Raw genomic sequence first — 12,357 nt, forward strand, 5'->3', positions numbered from 1 at the left:
ATAACTCTGACCCTTCTGAGTCTCTTAAAAAATGTCCTCTCTGAAGTATGGGTTAGCCATATGTCCGTGGTATTACTAGATAGGTAAGGTAAACCATAAGATTATGGAGAGTCATAGTAGTCAATTAAAAAAATGAGACTGAAAACATCAGTCATTTTGGCTTCTCGCTAAGCCACGTTCATCCAGTTTGTGCTCCTGCTTGCTTGAAAGGAGTCCAAGCGATTGTGACTTCCTTCCTTCCTTCCTTCCTTCCTTCCTTCCTTCCTTCCTTCCTTCCTTCCTTCCTTCCTTCCTTCCTTCCTTCCTTCCTTCCTTCCTTCCTTCCTTCCTTCCTTCCTTCCTTCCTTCCTTCCTTCCTTCCTTCCTTCCTTCCTTTCTTCCTCACCTTCTCCGCCCTGCCAAGCTCCGTTTGGCGCCCTGTTGTCCCACACCGTGCCTGTTGGAGTCTTTTGAATTAAGAGTTTAGAACAGAAGGCCCATCTGCACGGCATGAATATTAAATTGTCATAAGAATGTGTAAGGAGATCTTTCCCTTGTGATTTTTACAATGTTTTCTTTCCCCTCCGTTCTAAGAAAGAATTAAAGCTTCTTTAGAATTGAGAATGTTCTTCTTAAACATACCATTAGAATTGAATAGACTGCAGTGAGCAAGTAAATATCACGATTTAGAATCATGTGAATTTAAGGTATTGAACAGAATAGATTTCTTTTATTCTCATTTCTTGTAAAATATGATGTTTATTAAGTATGTTTGAGCCCATATTATGGTCGATCTGGATATTTCAAGGTTACTATATCATAAAAAAACTAACTTAAAAGTGGGGAATATATTTCATAATCAGTTTTCATTAAGTAAGTGCACATGGCATTTAATACACAATATGCTAGAGACTGTAACTGACAAATCTGTAGTTTAATTTTGAATATTCATGAGTGAGCAAGCTTTAGCCAGCTTTTAAGTAATGAAATTTATGCAAGTGAGTTGTATTCTTTCCCAGCAACCTCCAAACATTTTAAATCAATTCATTAGTGAGATATATCATGTAGCAAAGTTTGTTAATATAAGCTGAGTAAGTAGATTAGTTGAAAGATGGCATTTTTAAAATGTGCACACTCTCCATCATTTGAATGTGTAGCTTCTAAATAATCAGTTACATTTTCAATTAAGATGAAAACTGAGTTATGCTTTAAATATGAATCTGTAAAACATACAAAAAATTCAGATTTTGTATGAATGTTCATTGTTATAAATGTAGGTCTAATTTCTTTTTATTGATTATTGAAGGCAACTTGATACTTTAGGAATATATTAAATCTGAAGAGGGCAAAACTTTTTAAATTATACTTTAAAGATGTAAAAGGAAAGCAGTTATCCATTTGTAAGATTTATGCAGTTAAAATTGCACGTTGCACTTAGTAAGTGGGCTTCTGGCCTTAGATGTAGTATAGCCGGTATGGCACTTGCCCTCACGTGTAGACATGGCATTGATGCCCAGTGACCCATGTGGGCCCTCGAGTCTGCCAGGAGTGATCCCTGAACACAGAGTTAGGGTTCAGTCCTGAGTACCATTGGGTGGAGCACCAACAAACAGATACCAAAACAAAACAAAAGCAAGCTTATTGTGTTGCTTGAATCTCTTCCTACCCTGAGTCTCTTTTACCAATTTTTTGAGTAACAATATTGGGGTTACTTAAGTCAAAGGATCTGCTACAGTGACTGCCTTCATAATGGTTCAGATTTTAAAAAAATTCTAAATCTGTGTTTATTGAAGATTAATCTGTCTGTTTAGATAAGCCATTTTGATAAGTCAACATGTGTAGTGTGAAATATTTATTTCAAAATAAGCAATCAAGTTCCACCAGCTAAATGTTTGTGTTAATTTTAAACATTTCTAAATAGTCTCAGAAATTATAGTTTCTAAATTCTTTTCCAATTTTATTTTGTTGTGATAAAATAAAAACAAACTACATTAAGACTTTTCAACATCAGCATTAGGGTGACTTAATATACACTTGTGAAATGCTATGTTAAAAGTAAACTTATTTGCCACTTATTTGCATTTTTCATTGATACCTACTGAGTGTACTTTAAGTGGGATGTCATAGAGCAGGCAAGTAATTGAGAGCTTTCTGACACATCCTTTTCAGAATCTAATTTTGACTTTTAATTTTTCTTATTCGCTTTGTATTTTATATTATTCCCTAAACATACTGGATGTGGCAATAACTTGAGCCTACATGTGTGCTGTGTTTGATTAAGTTTAGTTTTGTCATCAGGTGAATGCACTAAAACGGTGTATGAGCATGTATTGTTGTAAAATGATCTCTATGCTATTTTTTCAAATTAGAAATGAAAAACATTCTTTATTTCTAATTTTATAGCAATTTGCCAATTTCAAGGACGAACCTACTTTGAAGGAGAAAGAAACACAGTTTATTCTTCTTCTGGAGTATGTGTTCTCTATGAATGCAAGGTAAGAAAACTTTCAGTTTGAAACACAGTAAACATTTCTTTAAAATATTGCTCTTACAGTATGGTTAAAATTAGTAAGACAGAAAAAGTTAAGGTGTTGATTGTAATTCAAATACATACAATCTTTTCTGAAATATTTTCCAAAATAGAAATTTTGAGTTATTTTACATAGTTTTATAAATATAATTAATTTTAATTGTAAAATAAATTTCTGTAAACAAAATTGTTGATGTGTCAAATTGAACTTTGATATCCTTGGCTTATATTTTTCAAATTACAATCAATGCTGTTTGTTGTGAAGAAATTGCAAATAAATGTTAAATCCAAGCCTGTGTCATTCATGATTTTAATCCACAGGAGAAACATCATTCAGCCCAAATAAAAATAAATCAAAGTGTTACCTAATGAAAATTGACTTTTAGATGTAGACAAGGCTCATATTGATCTTAGTTTCTATGTGGGAGATATTGTACATTATTCAAAGAATTATTTATTACATAGTCTCTTAAAGTTTTACTGTCATAGTCTCTTAAAGTTTTCTTCTAAAGTCAATGTGATCCTTTTTGACATTGCTCCTTAACCTACCAATTAAAAAAATAAATATGTTTAGTGAGACTTTCCATATTTGTCTTTTACAAAATACAATGTTTAGTTTTATTAAAATCACAAGACATATCCTCTCTGAAGGAAACTGGCTACACGCAAAGCATCTGCTTGAGGGTTCTATTTACATTTCGTTTCTAATTTCTTTCAAGTGCCTCCTGAAAGTGGGCTTGGGGGATGATTAGCTATGTATGTAATATAGAAAATTAATATAGAAAATTAAAACTTGACTTTTCCTAATACCCATGGACAGTAGAAATTAGAGACAGGAGAACTGTCCATGGTTGGAAGTTTGCTACAAGTGGGGGAGGGCGAGGTGGGGATTGCAGTTCGGACAGAGAAGGGACCGCTGTGACAGTGACGGTTGGAAATGATCACTCTGGACAAGAACTGAGTGCTGAAGGGGGGTGAAGGGATATACATGATAACCGTTCAATACCTTATTGCAGACCATAATGACCTAAAGGAGAGAAAGAGATGGAGAGGGAGAGGGAGAGAGAGGAGGGGAGAAGTGGAGAGAGGAAGAGTGGGATAGAAACAGAGAGGGAGGGAGGGAAGGAGGGAAGGAGAAGGAGGGGTAGGGAGAGGGACAGAAGGAGAGGGTCAAAGGTGGGGGGGAGTGTCTGCCATAGAGGCAGGCTGGGATGGAGTTGGAGAAGGGAAACGGGACATTTCATGGGAAGTGTACACTGCTAAAGAAATTGGTGTTGGTACACTGCATGACTGAAACCCCATCATGAACAGCTTTGTAACTGTGCATCTCATGGTGATTCAATAAAAATTTAAAAAGGAAAAAGAAAATTAAGATAAATAATTTACTTTGCTTGTACGGTCAGTAAATATTTGTTATCTATATTACTATTAAGTGTTGTGACAAAAGCACCTGAGAATTTTGCCAAGCTAAATCAGAAAGGTATCAGCTATGCATATAATATTATTATACTGATAATATTTTGTTATGCACTTCATGCACTTTGTGCATCTTCAGCTGGAAGTCCTTTGGGGTAAGCAAGGAGGAGGCATTAAAGGGCAAGTCTGTGACAGATTTGATTCCTAGAACATGAACGTTCTGGTTTGTTCATGGCTATTAAAAAGTATTCCTGCTGCTTCTTTTGACTTTAAATCGGCTTTTCAGTGATACTGGTTACCATCTCAAAGATGAGGGCTCAGGCATAGGAACATTATCATGAGTAGCTGAACCTGTATTTCAAGATAAATATTTCTCTTTCCACATTCCGTTAGCAATGCAGTTTTGAGTTGAGATGTCACCACCATGAAGCATAGATATATATGGAATAAAAAACCTAGGTTTTATTTTTATTCAAGATACAGGGAATAAGAATAGTTATAAGAAATAAAAAACAGTGAGAGATCTTTTAATTCTAGAATGAGGAAAGGAAATTAAAAATTTCTCTAACAAAGTAGAAAATGTATGTCAGCTGGATTCTAATGGCAAAATTCTAACTTTGCTATCTAACTTAAAAAATCCTGAGGCACTTGAATTTCTTTGTGTATTTGAGTGAGTGTGTATTTGTGTGTACATTCTTTTCATTTTACAGTGTATTCCAAGATACTGATAATATTTTATTATTCACTCATTCATTTATTTATTGGCTTTGGAGGCCACACTTCTAGTGCTCAGGGCTTACTCTTGACTCTGTGCTCGGGGGTTCCTACAAAGTGCTGGAATTTGTGGCCTTGTAATTTACTGGAATCATTGCTATTTGCCTTCAAAGTGACCATAAAATTATTTAATTTCCTTGAGGTCTCCCAAGCAGGGCTCAAGGGGTCTGTGGCTGGTCGTGGTGTTAACCAGCCTACAATCAGAATGGTTCCAGTGCGGGGCCAGTGATGCAGAATTGCTTCACATAGCAGTGCTGGGGCCACCGGGGCCACCCCTGCCGTGCTGGGGGTGGGCGTGGGGCAAAGGATGCTGGGGGCCACACTGGGATTCTTAGACGTGTAACCATGTGCTCCAGTCCACTTAGCTATTTCCCTGGCCTGAAAATGATTTTGTTTATTTATTCTCAGTCACAATTTGAAGTATCTTCTTTCTTTATTATAAATTTAATTTCTTTAAGTTTCTTGAACATAGAGCAGTTATCTTATTTTGATTTGAAGCACCATGCTTTACAGTGCTGTTAATGAGAAAGTTTCAACGCCTACAACATTCCAACACAACACCCTCTATCGGCATCCGCTTCCCTTCCCCACAGTTCTAGGGTCCCCTTCTGACACCTCCTGTTTCCACCTACTTCCCTTCCTAAGTCTAGTTCTGTAAACCAATTCTCAGGTCCTGTTGTCTTTGACGATTTTTTCTCCACCATCTTTCTTTCTAGCCCACATGTGAGAGAGATCATTTCGTATGTGTTCCTCTCTAGTTTTATGTATATAGAGAAAGTTACATAATTTCACATTCTTCTTATGAAAATATGCTTGCTTTGTTTTTTCTTATAGTCAAAAGTATTCCATTGTTTCCACAATTAGTATACCACATTCTACATTTAGTGTACCACTTTCAAAGAACTCTGAACACTACCTCTCCTTAAAGTCACGCAGCATGATATTCTTTATGGCTCGGCGGTTCCAGTTCTTGCATCTTCCAAGGGCCCAGAAACTCTATTCAGAATAGGCATTTGCATCCCTGTGTTCATTGCAGCACTATTCACAATAGCCCAAATCTGGAAAAGACCCAAAAGTCCAAGAACATATGTCTGGATAGAGAAACTTCACACATATGCAATGGAATACTACTCAGCTATAAGAAAAGAAGAAAGTATTTTGTCTTTTGCATTTTTTAATGAATCACCCTGAGATAGAGTTACAGACTTACAAACTTTCATGATTACATTTCAGTCATACAATCATTGAGTACCCATTGCTCTACCAGTGCCATTCTCCACTACCAATGTTCCCAGCATCGCTCCTGCCATCCCTACCCTATCCCACCCCTGCCTCTGTGGCGGGCACATTCCCTCATGCTCTCCTTTTGGGTTTATGGTTTGCAGTATAGGTACTAAGCGGCCATCATGTTTGGTCCTTAGTCTACTCTCAGCATGCATCTCCAGTCCTGAGCGAGCCCATCAACCATCATTTACTTAGTGGTCCCTTCTCTATCCCATCTGCCTTTCCCCCCACCATGTGAGGCCAGTGTCCAAGCTGTGGAGCGATTCTCCTGGCACTTATCTTTACCGTCCTTAGGTGCTGGTCTTTTATTATGTCACTTTATATTCCATAAATGAGTATAGTCATTCTATCTCAGTCCCTCTCTCATCTCATTTCACTGAGCACGATACTCTCCATGTCAATCCACTTATATTCAAATTTCGTTATTTCATCTTTTCTAACAGCTGCATAGCATTCCATTACATAGATGTACCCACGTTTCTTTGACCAGTCATCTGTTCTTGGGCACTCGGTTTTTTCTAGATTCTGGCTATTGTATATAGTGCTGCAATAAACATAAGGGCAGATGTCATTTCTATAGTATTTTTTATGTCTCCAGGATATCTTCCCTGAAGTGGTATTGCTGGGTCAAAATGGAGTTCAATTTCTCGTTTTTTGAGGAACACCCATATTGTTTTCCAAAATGGTTGGACTAGTTGACATTTCCACCAAAAGAGAAGGAGAGTCCCTTTCCCCCCACATCCATGTCAATTCTGGTTGATCTTGTTTTGTATGTGTGCCAGTCTCTGTGGTGTGAGATGATATCGCATTGTTGTTTTGATCTGCATCTCCCTGATGACTAGTGAAGAAGAGCATTTTTTCATGTACTCTTCGGATTTCTCTGAGAAAGTTTCTGTTCATTTCATTGCTCCATTTTCTGATGGGATTGGATGTTTTCTTCTTGTAGAGTTCCTTGTATATCCTTGACATTAACCCCTTATCAGAAGAGTATTGGGTGAATATCCATTTCCATTCTGTAGACTGTCTTTGTACTGTTCACTATTTCTTTTGAGGTGCAGAAGCTTCTTAGTTTGAGATGGTCCCATTTGTTTATCTTTGCTTCTACTTGCTTGGTCAGTGGTGTTTCATATTTGAAGATACTTTTAGCTTTAATGTCTTGGGGGTTTTTTGCTGACATTTTCTTCAATGTTCCTTATGGATTCTGGTCTGATGGTGAGGTCTTTAATCCATTTTGATCTGACTTTTGTGCATGGTGTTAGGTAGGGGTCTGAGCCATTTTTTGCATGTCTCTGTCTAGTTTTGCCAGCACCACTTGTTAAAGAAGGTTTCCTTGCTCCATTTCATATTTCTTGCTCCCTTATCAAAGATTAGATGATCATATATTTGAGAGTGTGTGTCAGGATATTCAGTCCTATTCCATTGGTCTGTGGATCTGTCTTTGTTCCAGTATCATGCTGTTTTAATTATTACTGCTTTGTAGTTCAGTGAGAGGTTGGGGAAGTTGATGCCTCCTTCAGTTAATTGCTTTAACTGTTCATGGGGGCGTATTGCTCTATGTGAATTTCAGGAGTATTTGATCATTCTTTGAAGAATGTCATGGGTATCCTTATAGGAATCACATTGAATCTGTATAATACTTTGGGGAGTATTGTCATTTTGACAATATTAATTTTCCCAATCTAAGAGCAGGGGATGTGTTTCCATTTCCTAGTTTCCTCTTTTATTTCTTGAAGTAGCATTTTGTACTTTTTTTTTGAACAGGTCCTTTACCTCCGTAGGTAAGCTGATTCTGAGGTATTTGATTTTCTGAGGTATAATTGTGAACAGGATTGCTTTTTTCATATCACTTTCTTTTCTCTCATTTGCATTTATCAAAGCCATGGACTTTTGGGTATTGATTTTGTAGCCTGTGACTTTACTATACAAGTCTATTGTTTCTAGGAGGTTCCTGGTAGAGGCTTTAGGGTTCTCTAAGTATAGTATCATGTCACCTGCAAATAGTGAGAGCTTGATTTCTTCCTTTCCTATCCGGATGCCCTTGATATCTTTTTTCTTGCCTAACTGCTATGGCAAGTACTTCCAGTACTATATTGCATTGAAGTAATGAGAGTGGGCATCCTTGTCTTGTCCCTGATCTTAGAGGGAACGTTTATGGTTTTTTCCCCATTGAAAATAATGCTTGCCTGGGCTGGTGGTAGATGGTTTTGACTATATTGACGAAAGTTTCTTCTATTCCCATTTTGCTGAGAATTTTCATCATAAATGGGTGCTGGACCTTGTCAAATACTTTCTCTGCATCTTATGATATGGTCATATGGTTTTATCTTTTCTTTTATTGATAATAATGGATTATGTTAATTGACTTGCGAACGTTAAACCATGCTTGCATCCCCAGGATAAGTCCCACTTGTTCATGGTCTTTTTGATGAGTTGTTGAATTCTATTTGCTAATATTTTGTTGAGAATCTTTGCAGTTGTGTTCATCAGAGATATCAGCCTATAATTTTATTCTTTGTGTGTGTTGCCTCTGTCTGATCTTGTTATTAGGGTGATATGTGCCTCATAGAAACTATTTGGGAGAGTTTCTGTTTCTTCAATTTCCTCAAAAGCTTAAAAAGGACTGGCAATAGGTCCTTTTTAAATCTTTGAAAGAATTCACTAATGAATTCATCTGGACCTGGGCTTTTGTTTTGGGAAGGCATTTTTGATTACTGTTTCAATTTCCTGATAACGATAGGTGTATTCCGGTATTCCAAACCTCCTTGGCGCAGCCTTGGGAGGAATAGCTTCACTCCTAGGTGTGAGGCGAGTGGCCGTGAACGTGGGGGCAGTTGAGTTCTGGAGGTTTCTGCTGCTGGAGCTGGGCCCCCTAAGTCAGGGCGGGGTCTCGCCCGCCCCCCCCCCCCCCGTGTGCCCTGAGTGAAGCAGCCTGGTGAGGAGTCCAGCGGCATGGGTATGGGGGGCGTCATGTGATGCTCCCTCCCGGGAGAGAAGGACATGTGATCTGGCCGGTGGCCAGTGAGGAGATTATCTGGTGCCAGCCAGGGTGGCTTGTGGGCGTGGCTTCCGAGTTCCTGGGGGAGGGGGAGGGGCCACGGGCAGAAGATCTGTCAGAGTCCCGCATGCCTGGGTTATCTGGGGAATGACTTGTGGGTGTGGCTTGTTCCGAGTGTGCGGGAAAGGCCGTGAGCACTGGCTGTTGAGTTCTGGAGGTTCGTGGCTGCAGGGGCTGGTTCCGTTGGGGTGGGGAGGGGTCTTCACCCCGCTGAAGCTGGCTTATTTTGTTCCTGCTCTCATGTCTTCCTGTATTTTGCTGGCCGTCCTCCTTTGGTTTGCCGGATGCGGGTTGCACCGTTTCTCTGGGCTCATTAACACCCTCCGCATTTCATCTCTGAGTTCTTCATCGGAGAGGCTGGACTTGTGGGTCTTCCCCGCTGGGGCCTCAGGGCTCTTTCCTCCATCCCCCCCGGGTAGGGGCTGCGCTGTTCCTTCACGTTGCCGTGGTGGTATGGAGGTGGTCCCTCCCCTTCACTATCAGCGCGAAGGAAGGTTCTAGATGGGCTTGGTCGGTGGTGGTCTCCTCTGTCCCCTTTAAGAATACTCCCTTTGGTGCTCCTGTGTGCCTCTTCGGGGATGTGTTCTCCCGTGCCGGGCTCACTCAGATCCCTGTGCTCACCACTGCTTTGGTGCGTCTCAGGGCCGTCTCGGTTGGAGTAGACCAGCGGTTACTGGCCCGGCTTCCTGCAGCCAGGCCGTCCTGCAGGGGCAGGGAACGGCGGCCGGGACGGCGGCTGCGGGGAGAGGGGTCTAGCCTCACTGGCTCTGCCCGCTGGGGCGCTGGGGCGCTGGGGGGCCAGGCCCACCGCCACTGGGGGGCTGTGCGGGCGCGACCGCTCAGCTGACTGCGGGAGGGTTGCAGTCCGTTCACTTGTGGGGGCTCCCTTTGTCCTGGGTGCAGGGGGCACCTCAGCGAGAAGGGGCTCAGTTTCCCTGTCCCCGCTCACTGTGCACACGGCCCTGCTGTTTTACGCCTTTTACCTAACGAGACAGATTATCATCCGGTGCTCAGTTAACAGAGATCTTTCCGATGCTCAGCAATGACTGGTGACTACATCAGTGTTGTGAGTTTTACTTACTCAGACAAAAGTTACCATTTGCTATTTTCTAGCGTAGTTCCATCCAAAAGGCATATGCGACCTACCTGGGTTCAATTCCTCCGCCCCTCTCAGAGAGCCCGGCAAGCCACCGAGAGTAGCCTGCCCTCGAGGCAGAGCCTGGCAAGCTACCCGTGGTGTATTCAATATGCCAAAAACAGTAACAACAAGTCTCACAGTGGAGACGTTACTGGTGCCTGCTAGAGCAAATCAACGGACAATCAGACACAGTGCTACAGTGCTGCATTTTGTTTGTTGTTTGCAGAGCTGAAGATTAAGCCAAGGGCTTCACTGCAAGCCAGGCGCTCTGCTGCTGACACTCCTCGAAACCTGTGATAAATTTTCTCTATCTGGAAAGTGTCAGTAACAATATTATAAATCACAGAACCTCAATCAATAAACTCAACTAAATTAATAAAATTTAATTTTCCCTCGGCGCAGCAATGGTTATGGTCCAGAATTTTTTAAAGAACAAAGTACACTTTCACATATATTCCAGTAAGAAAGTGATACAAATGAAAGATAAATACATTTTCTTTGTTTATTCCCATATGTTAAAAACATCTCAGTTAATATATGTTAAATAAATTACGTTATTAATATATTTTGTTTCCTCATTATCATTTTATTTTATTATCTGTGTACTGTTAAACTGAAGTGTACTAATATTTTATTATTTTCTTACCTTTGTGCTACAATGTATAAGTCTACTTACTTATATGTATAATATAACAAGGGTCATATGTATAATGACCTTGTTTCTAAGAGATTAGAGATTGGTAATGAAGACATTAAATTTTTGCTCTTCTGTAAGTTATCAGTAGCATATTTGTTCTTTTGATTTCTCTTTAAGAAGGATTTTATTTATTTCAGTTATAAGATATACAATTACTTTTACATTAATTTATTCATTTTTTCCAGGGAAATTATTAAGTGCTAACTTTGCACCCAAGAATCTTTAGGCATTCATTTAAAATAGACATAGCACTGTAGCACTGTCATTTGGTTGTTCATCAATTTGCTCAAGCGGGCACCAGTAACGTCTCCATTGAGAAACTTGTTACTGTTTTTGGCATATTGAGTACGCTATGGGGAGCTTTCCAGGCTCTGCCATGGGGGCGAGATACTCTCGGTAGCTTGGCAGACTCTCTGAGAGGGACAGAGGAATTGAGCCCGGGTCAGCCTCGTGCAAGGAAAACGTCCTACCCACTGTGCTATCACTATTTCCTTCTAGTTTTATGGGAGTTCCTCAAATTCCTCATAAGATCCTTTGTGCAATTCTCTTTAAAACAGTATAGAAAACTTCGAAAATGAGAATTTTAAAAGTTAGTTTGTCTTGTCTTTTTTGTTCTTCATAATGAGCTATCACAGAAATAATGCTTTAATACCAGAAGTCAGGTGAGTGACTATCATCAGAAATCTACTATTTAAAAAAATGTTTCTGAGAAAAATAAGTAAAAATAGCTTGAAATGTATATGGTAAATAGCTTTTATGTTTCATAAAAAATAAGTGATTTGTCTAATGAAATCTGGATCTGTATCTTTGTTACAGTTGTCATCTTAATTTACAAAAAATGTTCTCAGCAAAAGTCAGAATGAGCAATTAATTTTAAGCTCTAGAGCTGCCCATTTGGAAGGTATTCTCAGTTTGATGTGACTTTGTGACCAGCAGAAAGTTCACAGGATGAAAATTTTACTCTTATGTCAGAAGAGCCTTCCAGAGACAGAACATTCTGGATCTAGAAACTTCTTAGCAAATCCTAAATTGTAACGTCTGAGGCGGGGATGGGAGATAGTGCAGTGGATACGGCTCCTGCCTTCATGTGGCTGACCCCGGTTTAATCCCCTCAGCACTGCCAGGGGTGATCCCAAAGCACAGAGCCAGAAGTCAGCCCTGAGTAGAGCTGGGTCTGACCCCCGTACAAACCAACAAACCAATGTCTAAGACAATGATTTTCTCTCGTCTAACAGGACCAGACCATGAAGCTGGTTGAGAGCTCGGGCTGCCCCACTTTGGCTTGTCCCGAGTCTCGGCAGATATCCTTGTCTCACAGCTGTTGCAAGGTTTGTAAAGGTAAGAACTGCTTCATGTGTTGCGATGCATGAGTCACTGTAGGAAACTAATTCAAGTGGTGTGAAATAGCGATATTTCTTACTTGGTATTGGCCCATGCACTGCATGCTCACTCCTGCTGCACACTCGCTGTGTATCCATAAGACG

The 12,357-nt window shown here is 40.1% G+C and overlaps 1 protein-coding gene across 1 annotated transcript in view; it reads left to right on the forward strand.

The window, feature by feature from the left end:
- NELL2 (neural EGFL like 2) overlaps positions 1 to 12,357 on the forward strand; it is a 408,154-nt gene that overhangs the window by 164,117 nt on the left and 231,680 nt on the right. Inside the window, exons 10-11 of the mRNA XM_055141861.1 lie at positions 2,383 to 2,474; positions 12,109 to 12,211. Of these exons, the coding sequence (XP_054997836.1) occupies positions 2,383 to 2,474; positions 12,109 to 12,211 (195 nt within the window). The remainder of the gene's footprint in view (positions 1 to 2,382; positions 2,475 to 12,108; positions 12,212 to 12,357) is intronic.

This window comes from Sorex araneus, chromosome 6 (genome assembly GCF_027595985.1).
Source record: "Sorex araneus isolate mSorAra2 chromosome 6, mSorAra2.pri, whole genome shotgun sequence".
Lineage (NCBI taxonomy): Eukaryota > Metazoa > Chordata > Mammalia > Eulipotyphla > Soricidae > Sorex > Sorex araneus.